The sequence below is a fragment of the Bactrocera tryoni genome, chromosome 1, assembly GCF_016617805.1.
Source record: "Bactrocera tryoni isolate S06 chromosome 1, CSIRO_BtryS06_freeze2, whole genome shotgun sequence".
NCBI classification, from domain to species: domain Eukaryota; kingdom Metazoa; phylum Arthropoda; class Insecta; order Diptera; family Tephritidae; genus Bactrocera; species Bactrocera tryoni.
The window spans coordinates 89912655-89934090 of NC_052499.1; the positions used below are offsets into that span (position 1 = coordinate 89912655).

Genomic DNA, 21436 nt, shown 5'->3' on the forward strand with positions numbered 1-21436 from the left:
ACGGCACGGAAACTCTTACAAATACTTCAGGCTATTGAGATACATATGGTAAAAACTAAAAGAAAAACGTATCCATGTTAAGAATAGTATGTATATACGTACATATGTTTGTATGTATATACTACAGCCTCATTATGTTCATTCCCAAGTAATTCAATTTAGAAACTTGAAATAGTTTGGATTTTTAACTTTATTTAGCATCAACAGTACAAGATTAGTGTTGAAGAGATGGCTAAAAAGTAAAAATTATGGAATTGAGTAAATTAGTCAACTTAATCATTATAAAGGAGGTTTTGACTTCATTTCCAACAAAAATAATTCAATGGAAAGAAAATTAGATTTACATTATATTCAGAATACGTTAAAGTAACAACACAATTAAATTGAGCCAGGTTTCGTCCAATGATAAAGATAACTTCCTCCAGTAATATTCCAAAAATATGTACTTAAATACTTTAAAAGTTCTTTTCAAAATTAACACGCACATTTTGTTGTTTTGAAGCTTAAGTATAGAATGAGTATATGTACTTCACTGTTTGCTCATTAAAATGCCGTCCTTATCAATATGTGTGCGTTACATGCATATGAAAGGATAAGTTCATGCTAAACTAAGTGAGCTGGCCCCACATTGTCTTCTTAGCTATGTATGTACATATGTACATACATACATATGTATGTGTGTACATATATGTATGTAAGTATGTACATAAACGATAAAAGAATATACTATACATATATACTGCATAAACATGAAGAAGCTAAACACTACACTTTCTGCGTCAATTTTCTTTTAGTAAAGTGAACATTTGAATTCCGGGTCCATTGGTGCGTCTTGGCCACATTTAAAAACCCATGAGAATTCTTGGAAGTTCGATAGGGAGCCTATTACGCGATACATGCCAGGTGCATGGGAATCAGAAATTGCCAGTGCGGTGCGGAAAAACGACTGGACATCGTCGCACCACAGCTGAGCGAAAGCGATGAAAAATAACTGTTCATTATTAAAATGTAATTGCGAAAATGTTTCGCTCCTCTCGATACCCGTTACATTTGCAGATCGTTGTGCATTTAGCCATCTCTGGTATGCTTCATAAGCCAGTTTTACACCTGCATTATCGGCGATATTCTCCGCTTGCGAAACATCGTTCCGCAATTGATGTCCGTCATAGCGGTATTTATGGTATTGCGCTTGGAAGCATTTGCGGCGCTCTTCAAATTGATATGTGGATTTTTCGTCCCACCAATTGCGTAAGTTGCCCAACTTGTCATAGTTGCGACCATCATCATCGAATCCGTGAACCATTTCGTGTGCAATCAAATAACCGAGTGTGGCATACTTCAGGGCTTGCGGATAGTGTGCACCCCAAAAGTAACGTGGTTGTAAAAGTGCGACAGGTATTTTAATATTATTCTCCAGTACATTGTAGACTGGTGTAAAAGTGAATACTTCTGGCGCCTCCAGTGGAACTACAGGCCCATTTTGACGTTGCAACTTCCTACGGCTTTCTATTTGTAAAATTTGTTGCACATTTTCGACGTAGTTATTACGCGTAAGTTGTATATCCCCATATTCTGCGGTGAAATTCTCCGACTCATAAGAATTGATGTACAAATTCATGGCATCTAATTTCTGAAGCGCATAGTCGCGTGTTGAATTTATAATCCAATCAAGTTTATTGCCTCGTAGTTCTGAGCGAAAGACCTCACGTACTTCATTCCACATGTCGTAAACCTCCTTTTCCACAGCTGTATCCTTAAAACGTTGGTAAACCATATAGTCGACAAATTTACCAAAATATTTCTTAGTACGCTCCACGCACCACTTGGCCATATTGCCCTTCTTGACATCAACTATATAAGGTTGTACCATTTGCCATAATATATAGTTTGCAACCACGTGCGGTGGAGTCTCTGCTATAATTTTCACAACACTGTTTAAATATTTTTCATCATAAATGTAAATGTAGTCTGGCAATCTTTCAGCACCCAAAGCCAATTGTAAAAATTTTGCCAAATCTAGACTTTCGTTATACATTTCGCGCAATTCACCGACTGACTTAAGGGACAGTAAATCATGCAGTGTGAGACCCTTACGAGAATCAGATCCTCCTCGAACCAAAGCACGTTCAAAATCAATGAGTTCTTTAGTTATTTTCGTCCCCTTTGTTTCTTCTATGCCAAAAAACCGTTTCATGTGCTGCACCGTTGTTATTTCCTGCAGCGTGCTAAGTATTTTTATGCCACTGCTAATAGAAAAATCGGGCGGTCCAATGTAAACTTTATTTCCTGTATTGTTAACTATGTCGGCCATGATATCTACTGCAAGTATAATTTGTTTGCCATACTTGTGTTGTATTTTTGCCACTGACTCCCACCAACTGAACTCCTCACTCTTCCAGTCCTCACCATCCACCATCGGTAATTTTCCAAACTCCTGGTAGATACGTTGCAAAGCCACCTTATATCGGACTTCATCTTTTTCCACTAATTTGCATGCGTGATAAAAGTCTTTCAATTTTGTTTCAACCACATCATCTCCTCGAGGCTCACTGAGTACCAGCTGTAGGCGGCGGTCGAAAGCGCTTGCGATTAATTGAAATCGATCGGTTATTAGATGATTGAAGAGCTGTGCTGGATGATGGCGATACCAGTTGCCGCAAGCATATTGATAAAAATCTATACATGGATCTACTTTCGTATTGAGCATTACATGTATTTCTGCGGCTTTAGCTTGTTGTGAGATTTGTTTTGCCCACTCGGTGTCCAAACCTTCCATCGGTTCTTTAGTAGCATTACTCGCTGGGGCGTTATCAACACCAATTAGATGTAAAAATAGTAATATTGACAAAATTATTAAACAGTCTGCATTTTTACTGCTTCGAAACATATTTGACCGGTTCGCAGCTCAATGGCTAGTTTCAACTATCGACAGTTATGGAGAATCAAGACTGCTACTTCAAACCTCCGAACATAGAGCGACTTCATCTCATTTACGCCTTATCACATTTTGAGCGATAGCTTTTGGGCAGGTCAGCACTGTTATCGCTTTGTAGTTGCTTGCTGACGCTGTGTAATCTGACTGTCTCAGTTGTACGCAGCGGATTACTTGCTATATTTCTGCGACAATTACCCTTTTCAATAAAGTGTGTAGAGAATGTAGAGAAACCGAATAGTGTCTGTGTGGGTGTGAATAGCTGCTATTAAAAGATTATGGCAAATGTACATAGTTTAAATAAACTAATAAATACACTTTAAAGCACTTTAAACTAAAAAGTGGTAATAATTCGCCATATAAATACTCGGTAATATTGACCGAAATATACTTATGTACATATATTATTGTCAGCTTGTCAAGAAAAAAATTGTCGCTGGTGGGTTGAGTAAAATATTCGTGTAGTTTAGGAAAATTGACGGTATGGCGGCATCAGCGGACCTTATTCCTTTTCAAATGAGGCATGAAATCGGACGATCGCTTCTTCCAACAAGACGGTGCGTCGCCTCCAAGTGCGTGCAGAGTTTGCGATTCGTTAATTTCGGGATATTCCCCAATATCATGCGCCATTTCACGCCTCTAGAATTATTTTCCGTGGGAATATGTTAAACCAATGGCTTACGCCAATCAACCAGTAACGCTGGAGGAGCTCGGAGTTCCAATCGAAATGCTACACATTGAAAATACATGGCTATGAGTGTGAATGGACACCACCATCGCTTTTGAGGCGCTTATGCGTTTCTCTAATACATACTTATGAAGCTATTAAAAGCGTTCTTAAAATTTTCCGTTACGCATACCTAAGATTTCGCTATTAATCTTAATTTTTTAAAATAGTAAACACACTCGTCGGATCCATAAGTACTGCCATTTACGTATATTATACCCTGAACAGGGTATATTAAGTTTGTCACGAAGTTTGTAACACCCAGAAGGAATCGTCGGAGACCCTATAAAGTATATATGTATGTATATAAATGATCAGTATGTCGAGCTGAGTCGATTAAGCCATGTCCGTCTGTCTGTCCGTCCGTCTGTCTGTATATATACTAACTAGTCCCTCAGTTTTTAAGATATCGTTTTGAAATTTTGCAAACGTCATTTTCTCTTCAAGAAGCTGCTCATTTGTCGGAACGGCCGATATCGGACCACTATAACATATAGCTGCCATACAAACTGAACGATCGGAATCAAGCTCTTGTATGGACAACTTTCACATTTGACAAGATATATTCACGAAATTTGGTATATGTTATTTTCTAAGGCAACAATGTAATCTCTGAAGAAATTGTTCAGATCGGTTAAGTATAGCATACAGCTGCCATACAAACTGAACGATCGGAATCAAGTTCTTGTATGGACAACTTTCACATTTGACAAGATATATTCACGAAATTTGGTATATGTTATTTTCTAAGGCAACAATGTAATCTCTGAAGAAATTGTTCAGATCGGTTAACTATAGCATATAGCTGCCATACAAACTGAACGATCGGAATCAAGTTCTTGTATGGACAACTTTCACATTTGACAAGATACATATATTCACGAAATTTGATATATGGTGTTTTCTAAGGCAACAATTTAATCTCTTTTTTTTCTTGTTTTTATTCTTATTTTCATAAGCACGCACATAAGCATTTAGATATACATACATACTAGTATGTACATACATATATAGATATTATAAGTACATATACATATTATATACATAAGTAAATAAATACACAAATATTGCAACATATTTAGGCTCTTGTTAATTTAATTCACAGCCATTCCGATTTTCTACATTTTGGCAATTGTACCGGGTCTTATGCCATGGGAACAGGAATACCGCTTTTTATCATTTTGCCATCTTTTCGGTTCGGTAGCTCCATGGTGCGGAAGCTTTATATATCATCTCTTCATGAATATTGAAAGTGGAGAACACGTCTACTACACTTTACTGAAATTGGATATGGTCGGAATATGGGTCAGTCAAAGTTTTGGTAAGTACAGAATTTCGTAAAATTAAGCGATTAAATATATTTAATGAAAGGGCTTATTATAAAACACAAAGAAAGCCAATGGTAATTAATAATGGAACGTTGGAAGTTTGTTCACATTTAAAAAGTATGAAACATATTGAGGTTTCGGAAATTAGTATATTATTCATTATAAGGAGCCAGGAATGGTCTTGTGTAGACAAACAGATATGCATCGATGCATCAACATCGATGTTTTTTAATCGTTTAATTTCGATGCAGATGTAAAATGTCAACCAGAGAATCAGAATCTAAGCAAATTTATATATGCACCTACTATATATGTACATATAACTCACACATTGACCGACATATTCGACATAAGATTTGTTAGAAAATGAAGATGATTACTTAGGTATATGGGGGCTCAGGGAAGTATTGACCATCTTCAACCCGCCCACTCCCCATATAACGGTACTGTTAAAAACAAATAAAGGTGCGATAAATCAATAACTAAATACACCAGAGACACCAGGCATTATAGGAGCCGCCGTCAAAATAACACGATGGGCGTGGCAAGCCCACATTTAGGTGAAAACCCATATCTGTGGACCTACTTAACCCATATCTACCAAATTAGGTGTGTGATACTTTTCTTGATATCCCTATGTCCTAGTGCAAAAAATGGGTGACGTTGGAATACAACCATGCCTACTTCCCATATAACACAGCACCAGAAAATGTATCGGGATAGAACTTTGCGCCAATAGTGTCTTTAAGATAAGCCATTTCAGGTCTAAAAATTGTCAAAATCAGAGCCTATGATTGACTTTTTACTGAAAATATCGGTCAATGTGCGAGATATACACCGCCCTCTAACAAGTTTATTGTACATACATATCTTCTAAGACACTAAAGCTACAACAATCAAAATCGCCTATTGGCTAGGGACCCACCTGCACGATTTCAACCAAATTTGGTACGTGAGATTTTTCTGGCATTTCTTTGTTATATCACGATAATGGATAAAATCATACCACAACCACGGCTACTTCTCATATAACACAATTTTATATTCCATTTGATTCTTTCACTTTCCGGTATACATACAAATCAAGAAACAATTAAACAAATGAAATTAAACAATGAAGTATGGCACCTTATGAGCAAAAATTGTTTAAGTCGCACCAAAATTGTTCAAACCCCTAGGTACCGAATATGCGGACCTATACCTATAGTTGCCTTTTGGCAGAAAATCGAATTTTTTATTTAGTAAAAAAATTATTCGTAATAAGTGTAAATCAATTTGGAGTTCTGGCTTCTTTAGTTTTGATAGAAATTAATCAAAACTATTTGAACCTGAAGTGTACTAATCTGATGACTCGCAGTGTATGTTCTCTTTTATAATATAATATATAAATATCTCTTCAATTCGGCACACATATTCACAAGTTTTACTCATTCTTAAGCGATAACGAAAGTATACATTTTAGAATCAACAAGAGCCGTACTTGACATTGTACTTTGTAGTTTCGATGTTAGGTTTGAACACTTCCGTAAAAGCATGGTCATTAGAATTATAATAGCCAAAGATAACTCGTACATAAAATAGTTATTATAGTACACAAGTACTCGTATGTACTTGTAGCTATTATACATTTAATCCAAGAATATTGATGCCCTACACCGCAATATATTTTCAATACACAACACATTTTCGCTTCGGGATCATTCGCGCATTTGGTTTACAGTGAAATTCCTTTCCGAATTCATCGAAATTCGAGAGCATTCCAATAACGCGCACCTCCTCGGGTGGATGCACATCAGTCGCAATTATAATTTCACGCCAATTGCGATTCACATCGGTACACCAAACTTGGCCTAGGCTCAAGAAGAATAATTGTTGCGGCGACAAATTAATGTTTGGCAGTCTCTCTTGCTGCATTATCGTCGAATTATCTCTATGCTGCCTAATCCAGTGCTGAAACGCGTTGTAGGCAATACGTAGGCCCACATTGTCAGCGATATTTTCATCCTGGGCATTTATTATTGGCAATTTGCGACCATTATACCGGTATCCGCTGTACTGCTGCCTAAGGCATTCCTTTCGTTTGGAAAACTCATCGGTAGAAGTACGATCCCACCAGTTGTTGAGGTTGCCTCGGGTGTCGTATTTACGTGCTATATCATCGAAACCGTGAGCCATTTCATGTGCAATAACAAAGCCCATAGTGGAGTATTTGACTGTTGACGGATATGCATGGTCCCAAAGAAAATGCGGTTGCAGAAAGGAGACTGGAATAAGAACTCTGTTATATTCAGCTGCGTAGGCAGGAGAGAAGCTAAGAGTTTCTCCCACATCAAGTTTTGGAGCTTCTAAAAGACGCAAACGATAATTGCGCCCCTGTAACTCTAAAATATTGACGACATTATCGAAGTAGCTATCAGTGCTGATTACCAAAACATCGTATTGTTGCTCGAAATTTTCTTGCTCATATGAATTAATCTCCATGGACATGGCCGATAATTTCTCCAATGCTTTGTCACGTGTGACGACCGACAACCAATTGTTTACTTCCGATTTCAATAATTCACCAAAAGCATTTTTTAATTCAAACCATAGCATTCGTATTTCCGCAAAAATTTGTTGGTTTTGGGTGAATAATTGTTGGTATATTACGTGGTCCAAGTATTTCACAAAGAAACGTTTGGTTCGGTCCACGCATTTGTTTCGATGCTTGTCGTCGGAATCATTTACTTCCATACGAAAATCCTGTAATAGCTCCCACATAATATAATTAGCAACAATTTCTTTAGGTGTTTCCTCGATAACTCTGCGCAAGTTGTTTATATATGATTCCACATATACATAAACAGGCAGCACATATGGATAACCCAGCCATACATTGACGAAATGTGTAAAATTTATCGTCGGTTTATAGTTATCGGTCATCACTTCAAGTAGAGTCAGTTGAGTTTTGTATTCCAAGCCAAAACCCCTATCTGCTTCGATCTTACCTTCCGCAAGTCTCCTTTCAAAATCAACAATTTCCGTCGCTGTTTTGGAGGCCACCTGCATGCTCATTCCTAATACTGTGTGCATTTCCATTTGCCTGGCGACAGCTAACACCACGTAATATTCAGCAGCTCGTGGTGTTACCAACTTATCTAGTTGACCCAAATATAAACGATTTACTTCATTGTTGGTCAAATCGGCGAATACATCTGCGCCTAAAATGATCTGTTTACCATACTTTCGGATAATAACTGCAACCACTTCCAACCAATCGAATTTATCAGCCTCCCAAAGTGATCCCTTCAATGCCGGCATACCCCCGAATTCTTCTAATACAGAAAGCAACTTTTGTCGGTAGTTTTTTCGTAAATCTGCTTTATTCATGCAAGACTCAAAGAAATACTTTACTTTGCGATCCATATCTGATTCGCTAGTCCGTTTCGGTTTACGAATCCAACGCACCACGCGCCTGTTGTAGGCGTTCTTTAACTCATTAAATAAGCCAGTTTTCCCATCCGAAAAGCGCGCTGGGTTTATATCCTGCCAGTTACCACAGGCATAACGATAAAAGTCATCGCAAGGATCCATCCAAGGTCGCATATAATTAACCATTTCTGCAGCCTTTGAAAGTCGTAAAATTTCGCGCGCATTTTCTGTGTTGAAATCGTAATCAGTGTTGATTATTCGTGCCGCGCCAGCAAGTTCTGTAATGAAATAAACTAAGCACACTAAACACCGCAAAACCTGCCAAATTTGCTGTTTGTCTGGACACATTGTCGTAACGAATGCTGAATGCCGTTTGATGCTGAGCATTTTACGTGACTGCCGCTTGGAAAGTACAATTATCGCAAAAGTAAAAAGTAATACCCACTAGAATTGAATTCGGAAACAGACATAGGTTATCGGCAAAACATATACATTTCCTCTTTTCATTCGCTATGAGCACATACATATGATACTTGTATACTTGTGTGTTGATATGTACATATTTGCATTTTAAGACAGTATGCTCGTACATACATATGTATGTATGTGGTTATTGTACGCTTACATTTCAAGGCGGTATTGCTTTTATGAGAGGGCGTCGCTACAATTGAATCTAGATGTTTTGTTCTTATACTCTTTCCTTCAAAATATACAAATATTTGGAATCTAATATGTGAATTTGTGACGAAAAATTGCTATAGATAGATAGATACCTGTATCTAGAAGATGCACACAAAGTAAGCACTCGTAAAAATTTAATGAGTTCCAATCAAGTCATATGAGCGCCGAACATGTAAACCCTCCAAAAGAGTTACAGACAAATATCGTACATAAGCAATATCTACACTTGATGAGGTAAGTCGAAGTTTTTGAAACAGCTGACATGATAGGCAAGCGGAGGCTTTGTACAAAGTGAGTGCCTTGCAAACTCACAATCGGAACAATGCGAATTGTACTGACCTTTCTTGTGAACTGAAATAGTTGCCCTAATATATTTACATATTATTGCATTGTTGAACATTTAATCTGTGGAAAAATTGCCATATTCTCTAGTTCTGGTCCCACCGATTCTTTTCTGTTCTCATATCTCAAAAGAATTTTCGCAGGAAAGTAATTTAGCGATAAAGATGGGGAATTCGCCTAGAATGAGACCAATTTTGAAGCAAAAGACCAATTATTTTATAAATCGGCGCACTGAAAGCTCGCTACAATCGGTGTATAGACCTAAGCGTGACTAGTAGAAAAAGGGTCAGCTGAAATTTGATATGACTCTACTCGGCAAACTTTGGACACACCTCTTCTCTCTTAGAGATTTAGCGCTGGTTTACGTGTATAGATATATTTAATGCCCTCTTCCACTTTAAAATTTTGTAGTTTCAATAGAATCCCGGCTACGGAATCTTTTCAAATATTGCAGAAGTGTTTAGGAAAGCCCTATAATAGTAAACGAATACTAGTGGCAAAAAGAATTCAGTAAAGGTCGTAAAGTCATCGAAAATTTGCTCTTGTGGGTAATTCACCCACCTCTGTTGACATCGAAAAAGTTAAAGGAACCATTCTTGAAAATCGATCGTCGTGTAAGCATAGAGAGTATATAAACAACACTTATGGATGGACTCAACTCTTTCTGGATAATGTTTTGGGTATGAAGGGTATCAATGCTATAACGCATAATTACTGGTGACGAAACGTAGGTCAGTCTGTCCAACAATCTAGCGAATGGCGCTCCAAAAATTAAATATTTTTGTATATTCATCGGCCCTTCAAGTAACTGCAAAATTGCTCGTAATACTTTGGTTTTGAAGCTAACATTTTTATCAGGCAAAATTCTGTACGAATATATGTATGTATGTACATGTAAGAATATAAAAATGTTTTACATTTATAAATAACATTTATGTTCCTTGCCTTTCTCATTTCCATAATCATCCAGTTATTAATTAAGTTAAATTTTTTTTTTTGCAGGTGCTTTGCCGCTTGTCACAGCAACAACGTTTTGTTTTAGTCCTTTTTGGAAATGGTTTATCATATTATCCTATTGTTTACTGTCGCTTTGGGGTCTTTATAAAGTGAGTATGCATGTGTTGGCTGCAGTTAAGATACAAATGTATGTATAAGGAATATAATATAATATGTAATTGGCTATAGTTTAATTTTATATTTAGTTGAAGATTGCATTTTTATGAAAAGTGTGACTGCATTTGAATATGTAATTAATCTACAAATTCCAGGCTCTAACGGCAAGTTCCCCTTGGCAACGTCGCCTTTGCTTCGCTCTGCCCTTCACTATGCGTTCAATATTGACACTATTTCGAACTATGGATGTATGGGTAGGAGGAAGCCGGATAGCACTTTCTCACGTTTACCTCCAGGTGAGTGTCGGATGTAGAAAAAGAAGCATAGAGAAAGAAAGAATACTTTTGAAAATCGTCTAGTTAATTAAATTTATGTGTCTCAATAAGAACTATATTCATTACTACGTCACTGATATGAAATATTGTGTTTCTGTGCTTCTACTTTTCTTACCTATATATGCTAACAAAACATTCCAAAAATTAACCAAATTCCAGTTAGAAGCAGTGAGTGATAATCATTGTAAAAATGTTAATTATTTGTATTTTAATTGGCGCAAATTTAGTTAGTTAATTTTGCATTTTTGTATTTATTCCCGTCGTTGGAGTAGTTTTGTTTTTATTAAAATTTGAAAGCGCTCTTATAGGTATACTATAGATACATGCACCACATTTATGTACATACATATATGTAAGTACATACATATATTAATGAAATAAAATTCCAACCTTTTTAGAACTTTGAGTGAAAATCAATGCATTGTTGGAGGCAAGGATCTAACTACCCGAAGCTCTTATAAAGTTTTTATACATATTGTGGTCCAAATAAATTTTTGATTGAAAATTCTGAAAAATTCTGCGAATTTCGTCATCCCGTTTATAAGTAAAACGGGATTTTAAAATCTTCTTCCCAAATATTACTGCGTAATTATCTTTCCGCGCAGTTATAGAGATTATATAAAATATGTATATAAAAATGAAAAGTTAGTGCACTCATACTGATTATCCTATATGAGAGAACTTTCAAAAATTAACCTGAAACTCCAATTAATTTCGTTTTATGTTTATTTAGCTATTCACATCCAAAGAATTCACCCGATGTTTGTTATTATAAGCCTGCGTGTTTGAAGTACATTCATTGTTTTCTGTCCAATAGGATGGTGTATCTATATTGGGTGGTGCTATAGGCGCTTTGCGTATACCGGAGAAGTGGTTTCCTGGCGTTGTGGATTTCTATTTAAATTCCCATAATATTATGCATGTGCTGGTGGTAGTTGCGGTGTACTCAATGCATAAAGTAAATTTAATTTTGTTTAAAAGTACATACTTAGTAATGATGTATTTCGTTTCTTTTTTAAATAGGCAACAGTAAAAGACTTTGAATGGATGTCGGCAACGAATTGCAATGCTCCTGCAAATAACACCGCCATACTAATGGGTACTTTTACCTCAAATGTGGAACTATGACCTCTTAAATACCACATATTATACAGATATTTGTTTCAGTACAACTATAAATATACTAACATAAAAAGGCTCTGAATACGCAATTCATGTGTTTAACAAGATTCCATCGATGCAGCAAGTGGTATTTGTTAAAAAGTATTCAGTTATACAGTAACCGCCAAACATAAAGCCACAAATAAGTATAGGCTGTAAATGTAAAGTTAAAAAAGTAGAAAATTATTATTCTTCCACATTTTTTATGAATTTCCATAAGAATTTGTAATTGGAGTAAACGCGGAATATGGACACCCTCTTCTCTATTAAGAAATATCATCGTTGTTATATTTATATTATCATTATTATTATATGTATATTAAATCTTCTTTGGTACATATACATACATTCATAAGCAAAGATTTTGCAGGAGTTTTGGGCTTTTCCACATTTAAATATATAGTATTATGAAAAAATTTGTATTAAAATAAGAGAAAACGTTAACTTCGGTTTCTAACAAGGGCTCGAGTTCAATCGGTCATTTTGTATGACAGCTATATGTTATATTGATCCGATCTGAATAAATTTCGTCAAGATAACTTGTCAAATGAAAAAAGACCTTTTCATAGTTTATATGGCTGCTATATACTATAGTGGGCCGATATCGGCGGTTCCAACAAATGTGTAGCGTCTTGGTGAGAAAAGGACGTGTGCAAAATTCTAATCGATATCCCAAGAACTGAGCGATTAGTTCACATGTATACAGTCGGACATGACTAAATCAACTGAGCTCGTCTCGCTGATCAATTATAAACACACATATGTATGTACATACATATAAGTATACTTTATAGACAAACCTCGCGGCAAACTTAATATACTCTGTTCAAGGTATAATAACGTGACAAAAATGGTTGATAGTAAGCATCAAAGGAGCACCAATATCGCTTACAATAATAATGGGTACAAGTAGTGAATTTCAAAAAAAAAGTTTGTAAGTCTAGATTGAATGTCCAGTCCGTTCAAAAAATGTCGTTTGAGGAAGGCAGCAAACTAATCTGGTGTATTTACACGAAACGAAGTTTGCCCAACTGACATTGTTAGTTTTTTTATTATTTCATAAGGATTCAATTATATAAGATTGCATCTATAGCCCAAATACAAAAGTTTTTCAGAAGCGTTTTAACTCATTATATCAAAATCATTCGTTTTATTTTGTTTTTATGATCCAAAAATAAATTGTTCGAACTTCCAGCCAATAAAAATGTGTTTTTGAGCGATAACTGAATACGAATAGATTGTTATCACAAAGTGTATTCAACAGAGGGAAATAAGTGTGGTATTTGACCTACGCTTATTTGACAATAAAATTGTCGACAAATCATGTATTTGTTTATATTAAGACGTCTTCTGCTCTTTTGTTTTGATCTTGAAAAATATGAAGCCACTTGCTTTACATACATACATAAGTATGTACATATATGTCCATATGTAATAGAAATAGCATTCTGCATGGCATGTATAGCTTCCGACTAGCGGAAGATTATAACGCAAAAAAGTTTATCTTGAGGTATGGTAAAAACGTAAAATTTCTTTTTAAGAGAAGATGAGGCTATCATACTTGTTTTCTTCAAGAGTGGTAAGTAATTTTAATGAAGGTACTGCATAGGGTCTTAGTTGTCTTAATTTAAAGAGGAGACTCTTTTATTTCAGGTGGAGCAGAAAACATTGGTAAGTTACTTCCATGAGTTGTTGTTGTGTACAAGCAGCAAGTACTCGGCGTTTTTTTTTATTTAAAAAATTATGTTTTTCGTTTTGAAATTTCTTTGCTTTTGAATTTCTAAATTGTAAGGGTTAAATCAATGACATCATATGTACATATCAAATAAGCGTAATGAAAAATGAAATATCAGATACTTATTTCACTTTGTTGAATATACTTTGGTTAATCACACTTCAAAATGTAAACATGAAATGCTCGAGAAAAACAACAAAAAACTTTGTAGGACATTGTGGGTCAAACAATTGTTTCCTAAAAAGAAGTAGGCTCCGCATAGAAGTTGTTCAAGTTACATTGAATAATTTTAGCAATTACTTCTGTTAATAATGTTATTTGTTTTTAATGTGTCATTATTCAATGTTCAATTTTTATGTAAACAAAAAATAGTTCAAAGATATATAATATAAACATGTATTTTATTCGTCATACAATATCCTTTTCACACTCATAAAAATATTTTAATCTAACTCGTATGTGAATTAAAGAGCAAGAAAATGAAATATACATACATATACACACATATGATACACATGTGAATCATTGAAGAATATTTTATCAGCGCACTTATAAGACAAAGATTTTAATTCACAAAAGTATATACGAATGTACCTCAAATATTGTATCTAATAAGTAATCATAAAGTTGTTACTTATGGAGTACGAATGACCGCTAATAAACAAACGAAAAAGTGAAATAATTCCTGAAATCGCATAAATGCTAATGACGAAACTTGCATTTGTGTTTATGGATTTTTCGAAATTCATTTGAAACTTACTCTGCAACTGTGGTATTACATTTTAAGGAAATAACTACCAAAATTTATTATAGATATGTATATATTAAACGATTTCCAAAGCAGCAATAAATAAAATATAGAATATAAAAAACATACCATATTTCGAAAAACATAATATTGGAACAAATATGTATAATAGAAAAACAAAAATATTCTGGGTTTGATTCACCTCACATAAAAATATTTAGTTTTCGTCAGATAATTTTATGTAATTCGGATTATTGTCAGATCTATATTCATTATTTACAAATAATATTGGTTAGTTTCCTGACTGGAAAAGTTCTCCGTCCAGCTCCATGTTACTTATGTATTTTCTAATAAATTTTAAAATAATTTAAAACGCTAATCCTTTTCATACATAATTAAAATTACGTGTGATGTTGCAAAATGATTTCGGTATAACTACATATGTATTTCCTACTTATTTGACAAACATATGTATGTATTTACAAAATTTGTACAACATTTTCCTATTCCTCAAAAAACTAGCATTATACCTTAATGACGTAGCCTCTCAGTGCCCAGATTGGTCTCCGGAATGTTAGTATTAAATATGAGAATAAACAGTTACAAATTACTATATATCTTCTAAAATACATATGCATATGTAAATTTACTTTTAAGTATTAAAATGTTTAAAATTTTAGATTGTAAAGCATAAAATATGTTAAAATGCATATTGCATGATTTGCATTTCTCTGTCTAGAATAACATATATTTTGTTCTGTTGCACCTTATGGCAATTTAAATACTTCTGCTTTATAAAATTGTGTAAGGATTTATAAGTAACTACCGTTATGAAACAGAGAGATACGATTAATTCATTCATTAACAATGTATGCTATAATGATTTAATTCTAAATATCTTATATTGTTTTTTTATAGCAATAAAACGCTTGCGATTGTTACTGCTATTCGCATCTATAATGCGAGTAATCCAAAACGACTGCGTTGACGAAAATTTGCTAGCCTTTGCTCAGCAGTAATTATTAACTATTGTTCATAGCTATTCAAATTATACAAATGCTAGTATGTATTGTCAAAGAAATCGCAATGAATTGGTTGATTGAATAATAAATAGTTCCAATTATGCAAGATATAATGATGTACGTAAATTGTTGCAGGCACACGGTTAGAGTTTTGAATGTTCATTCGGTCTGTTTCGACGTTGCTAGACTGTGGAAAGGTATGAATAAATGTAATAATTAATTAAATAGCTGTTCGAGTTCGTACATTATATCTGTTATGTTGTTTGTATAGCTCAGCTCTATATTGTAACGTCAAATATTTAGCTTAAACTTAAATCCTACAAGACAGATATACATGCGTATAAAGGAAAAATAATTTACTTCTTTAAATCTCGGTCGGAAAAAGAAAGGAGAGGGGCGTGGTTGAATCTTTAAGGGTTAACAACAGTTTATCTTGTAGGTAATTAAAATATCTATAATTTTGCTATAGAGACCTCAAAATTTATGTGAAAAAAATTCAAATAACTAACTTTTATTTTTATATTGTTAAAAAAATTATTTGAGGAAATTTGGTGTAAATTTACCTTGTTATGACCCAAATACACTGTATTTTTCTTTACTTAAAAAATTTAGGAAGAAACCATATTTTCACTTAAGGGGCACACCTAGTGTGACAACGTAAATTTTTGGGAAAAAAACGACTATATTTATTGTTTTGAAAATTTCAGGGTATATTTATGCAAGTCTTAAGAATACACAGTGGAAAACAAAATTAAATATTTTTTGACGCCGCTAATAAAATAAAGTCCTCCACTGTTGCAGTGATTTCGGCCTTCCCCGTGGATGACACTTGGAAATAAAATTTCTCGTTAAGCTATTCAAACAAAAATTGACAAAATGGCGGCATTTAAACAAAAAAAAGTTAAATGTTATCCCAAGTTTTGGTCGTTTTGACCTTCCGCAATTCGATTTTTGTTTCTCACACGAATTTAAAAAAATACACCACCAAACGATTAAAAACTGTCCTTTAATAGGTAGGGATAATGTACAAAAACGTCAATAACCAAATAACCAAATAATAAATGAGTGAAATCAAACCGCAAGCACGCCTACTTCCCATGCAACACAACATAAAATTCAATCGGAAGCTTTCATTTTCCAATAAACAAAGCAAGCATCAATGGTTACTACGGCATAAATCTATCAACGAATAATACATTGAAGGTATGCCCCCTTATGTTAAAAAATTGTCCAAATCGGAAAAAGCCCCCAGATACCGAATATGTGGGCAAAATCCTATTGCGAATCTTTTATTGAAAATATCGGTCAATTTTGGGGATATATTATAGAAATTAGAAGAGAATCCTTTTCTGACAATAGATTGTATGCCTATATGTCAAAAAACGGATCAATTTCCGTTGCCCCCTTATACCCAATGAAAATGTTTTCGAACTTCCGGCTGATTTTATACCGGATATATCGGTCAATATGTGAGTTATCTTAATGGAATTGAAAAACGTGTACTTCAAATTGATAAAATCAGATGAAGACTTGCTCTAGTCCCCATATATTTAATATCGGAATTTTCAAACATTCGCTTGACTTTACTCCTTAAATATTTGTGATGATAAGTTGATACCTTAATTCAACTCAGAATGCATCTGTTTCTGTTAATAATATGTAATAATACCAAAAATAGATAAAATCGGGTAAATACAATCCCTATCTCCGATACCAATATGTAGGATATCTTAACAAAATTAACTGGGCGTACATTCTGTTAAATAAGTACACGGAAATTTTAAATAAAACACAAACAACTTATCAATCATCTAAATTTATTTTGTCCCCTTCAAAATAGGCCCCTTCTGAGGCAATACATTTCTTCCAACGAACAAACCAATTATCGAAACACTTTTTAAAGCTATATTCCAGGATGTCCTTCAGTTCTCGTTGCGAATTAGTTTTGATGTCTTCAATGCTCTCAAAACGGGTTCCACGAAGTGGTAATTTTCCATATTTTCCATTTCCGCATACCCAAAACATCAATCAAAATATGACGAGCGGTCTCATGAGACATGTCCATTATTTGGGCTATCTCTCGCAAACTATAATGACGACTTTCGAACACCATTTCCTTTGTTTTGTCGTAGTTACCCTCAGTTGAAGAGGTCGAAGGCCGTCCTGAACGTGGCAAATCGTTCGCTTCTTCTTGCCCCCCTTTGAACGATTTATGCCACACCAATTGTTTTTTTCAACATTTCCAACATTTTGCCACAGAAAATTTCGTTTGAAACACAAATATTTTTATCCATAGTAAAAATCGCAACGCACACAAAAGGTGTCATATAGCAATAAAAATTGACGGAATAGTGGCCGACAATTGTGCAAGCCTGGGAAATTTTTTTTTTTGAAATATTCTCAGCGGGAAAATTTAAAATGAGAATTTCCGGGTACTTATTTGTCAGAATATATAATATTGGATGTACTTTGCCGATATTGAAATTATATTACACTACATATAATGATTTCCGTTATACTAATAAATCTTATTATATGGAGTTGGTCTAGACCAAAAATGAAGGGTAAACACTATAATTCGTGAAATCAATTTAATTTACTAGTTTTTGGTGAAGACATTTTAGTGAAATAAATAGAATAATGTTGCGTGAAAATATTTGGGTATTTTTCAAATAAATATATTTATCTATTGATAATATGATCAATTAAGGGTATGGTTAAAAAATTGTAATTGCGAAAGTTGTATTTTTTTAATTTTTTAAGTATAAAATATATTGATTTTGAAAAATGAAATATGCAGTGAGTTGCAATAACTTTTGTACAAATAAACAATTAAAAACGAGTTTTTTCACTTTGGAAATACGATATGAAAAAAATGTGTAGGCGAAATAAATTTAGTAATCATTTTTTTATTTATTATATTTTTTTAATATTAAATAATTCTTGGTCTTGGTTTTAATCTTACACCTGAAAGTATTTCCTCGGTTTAATCCTTGCAAATTACAAGAGTATGAAATTCTCGGTTACATTCCAACTTAGCCCTTCCTTACTTGATATTTCATCTACATACATACCTACATATGTACGTATTACTTCGTTGTAGCAGCAGTAAAAAAGATCTTTTTCCTTTAATGTTTGTTACTATATATCTTTCGATTCCCATGGGTTTCAACCAATTATGAATTTCTTTCTTTTTTATCATATTCAAAGGCTTCTGCACCAGCCTATTTAGAGAGGTGGTCGCCCAATAATGACAAAATCTCTTTCGGTGTCACTCATTCCGTTTGCACGAGCAATACGAGTTCGACAACTTGACGCCCGGAGCACATAGAGCGCGACAGACTGCAGGCGACATCTGTCAAATATTAAAATACCCACAACTACATAACTGTGACCGTAAGAACATGTGTATTTTAATATTTGACAGATGTTGCTTGCAGTCTGGCGAGCTCTATGCGTTCCGGGCGTGAGTCGAACAATTTTTTTGCATTTTATTTCTATCGCATTCTCAAATTCTTGAATGTTTCGTGCGCGTGTTTTATTACCAAATCTTATCCTTATCACCCTTTTCTAACACATTATTATATTATTACATACTTATTACATACAAAAAATAGATAACAAATTCAAATTTTCGAGCAGAATATAAATATATATTTTAAAACCGTTTGAGATACAAAAAACTCCTTGTCTGAATATGCACATATGTAGATAGCGGAGAGAAAATTGGTTTGCTTGGCTTCGTTTAACACGTGTGTTCAATGTATGCTTTTGTGTGAGTTTGTTCAAATAAAAAGTCTCGAAGCAAAGCCATTAATATATGACACATACTATGTTTGCTTCGCTTCAACGTTAAAGTATGAATTGTCAAATAAAGCGAGGAAAGTTGTTTGTAAGAGCCGTTGCCTAAAATTTTCCTTTATTCTTGCTAGAAAAGATTTCTTTAATACATAATAAAAGAATATGTGCCCATGCAACCCTGTGTTATTTTCAAAAGAAAATGTCCAATTACGCAAAGATCGCGAAAATTTGGAGTAGGAAAAATAAAATTATCCAAATCACATTGGCAGATTTTTGTTCTGTCTAATTTTATCAATTTTGAGTATTTTTGTTTTTTTTTAACAGCAACTAAATTTTGTATTTCAAACAAATTATGGAATTTTGTAAAAAAACATAAAGTAGAATGGAGTACTATTAAATAATGGTGAGTGTACAAAGGGCAAGCATAGTATTTTAGGTCAGGGCTTATGCCGGGCGCAACATAACATTTTATATTGTGTCGAATTTTATCTACATTTATCATTTTCTAGATCCATAATTAGGATATATGTACACATTTTTCACACCTTTATCAATTTAACGTACGAATAATTTGCAAAATGCTACCAGCAACAATATTCAGGCAGGTGCAATGCACCCGCAATGGCCTAAGTAAAAACCTTACAGATTTAGTAATAGGTTTAAGTACAGCTGGGCCGCCAGCAAATGGTGTTAACTGTTTAAATCGATATGCCGCAGCGACAGGATTCATACGCATTTCCTTTCTTGACTTCAACCAACATCGGAACTGGGATATTGCGAGACTTCGTCAGTATGCCGATTCAAAAAAAAAGTCTCTGCATTTGCGAACGTTACAAGGCCGTCATCTACTTCAAGATGTAATAGAAAAAAAACGAGAAATTTTTATAGAGCGTAAAAATGTGTTCGTGGAAGATATTCACAAAGTACAGGAGCGAGTACGGGAAAGAATGGAGGAGGTTATTGAACGTGAAAATGTGCTAACCATACCAAATATGTTAACAGTGGGGAGAGCAATTTTGTCACCTTACATTGGATACGTTATAGTGCAACAGGATTATAGACTAGCAATGGGCTTACTTTTAGTAGCGGGCATAACAGATTTGGTAAGTGTGTATAATGCAATTTAAAAGAAATTACTAATATATTAAATATTGAATGAATTTAAATTTTGAAGTTAGATGGTCAAATAGCGAGAAGGTGGCCCAATCAAGCAAGTAAAGCAGGTTCGTTCCTAGATCCAATGGCAGATAAACTACTTATTGGATCGTTAGTTATTTCAATGGGACTTGGAAAGTTATTACCTTGGTGGTTAGCAGGCACTGTTCTATTTCGAGATGTCTTCTTACTTGCAGCTGGTTTTGTCATACGCTACATTAGCTTACCACCACCGGTTAGTTCAGCATATTGAAGAAAAATATGTACGCACATGTATCCATAGTATATATTTAAAAACTATTTTATCATATAGAAAACATTTACTCGTTATTTTGATGCGACATATGTGACAGCGCAATTAGAGCCTACACTTATTAGCAAAATCAATACTGGTGTACAATTAGCGACAATTGGTATAAGCTTGGGAGCTCCTATATGGAACTACATCGGTAAGATTTGTATGCTCATACATGTTTAATTTTAATTTAATAAAATTAAACTTTATCGTAGACCACCCCGCGTTGCTTGGACTATGGTATTTAACTGGAGCAACTACTGTAGCAGCAGCTTTGAGCTACATTTTAAACAAAAATACTTTCAAAATACTCAGAAAAGAAACAAAGAACACATAGTACGCCATAAGCTATAAGTGGAAATTATTATGGCCAACTCAAAACTTTAATATAAACCTTTGTTAGCTGCCTAGGCTACAGCGCCTTATAAATTTAGCAAAATACTATATAATAAGGGTTTGAAATTTGGTAAATTGGTAAGCTTTCACTTCCATAAGAAAAATATTTTATATTCATTTATACTATATTATTCAATTCAAGGACTTGAATACCAATTTTATGTGGTAATTATTTTATAAAGTTATTTAAGAAAAATTGAGCTTTTTAAATTGTAAACTAATTCATGTATATATGTACATATAAACCTATAATT

At 34.1% G+C, this 21436-nt stretch overlaps 4 protein-coding genes across 6 annotated transcripts in view; 2 read left to right on the forward strand and 2 right to left on the reverse strand.

Moving 5' to 3' along the window:
• The window catches only part of LOC120776773, a 28640-nt gene extending 12237 nt beyond the window's left edge, over positions 1 to 16403 (forward strand). For 2 of the 3 annotated variants that reach the window (XM_040107757.1, XM_040107749.1), the window contains exons 4-9: positions 4765 to 4980; positions 10424 to 10527; positions 10690 to 10830; positions 11029 to 11037; positions 11687 to 11827; positions 11893 to 16403. In XM_040107757.1, coding sequence (XP_039963691.1) covers positions 4765 to 4980; positions 10424 to 10527; positions 10690 to 10830; positions 11029 to 11037; positions 11687 to 11827; positions 11893 to 11997 — 716 coding nt within the window. In that variant the 3' untranslated portion in view covers positions 11998 to 16403. The remainder of the gene's footprint in view (positions 1 to 4764; positions 4981 to 10423; positions 10528 to 10689; positions 10831 to 11028; positions 11038 to 11686; positions 11828 to 11892) is intronic. The other variant, XM_040107767.1, reaches the window with a different exon arrangement.
• On the reverse strand, positions 135 to 3182 carry LOC120776768 (neprilysin-4). The gene has a single exon (XM_040107735.1). The coding sequence runs from the start codon at positions 2885 to 2887 to the stop codon at positions 791 to 793; it is 2097 nt and encodes a 698-aa protein (XP_039963669.1). The 5' UTR covers positions 2888 to 3182; the 3' UTR covers positions 135 to 790.
• Positions 6346 to 8785, reverse strand: LOC120776751 (neprilysin-4-like). Its single transcript, XM_040107711.1, has one exon. It carries the CDS (start codon positions 8783 to 8785, stop codon positions 6656 to 6658), a length of 2130 nt encoding a protein of 709 aa, XP_039963645.1. The 3' UTR covers positions 6346 to 6655.
• Positions 16404 to 19628: 3225 nt separating the features above from the next.
• LOC120766939 (probable cardiolipin synthase (CMP-forming)) lies at positions 19629 to 21228 on the forward strand. The gene is made up of 5 exons (XM_040092689.1): positions 19629 to 19739; positions 19846 to 20439; positions 20511 to 20726; positions 20805 to 20940; positions 21002 to 21228. Exons 2-5 carry the CDS (start codon positions 19915 to 19917, stop codon positions 21121 to 21123), a joined length of 999 nt encoding a protein of 332 aa, XP_039948623.1. The 5' UTR covers positions 19629 to 19739; positions 19846 to 19914; the 3' UTR covers positions 21124 to 21228.
• Positions 21229 to 21436: the final 208 nt, after the last annotated feature.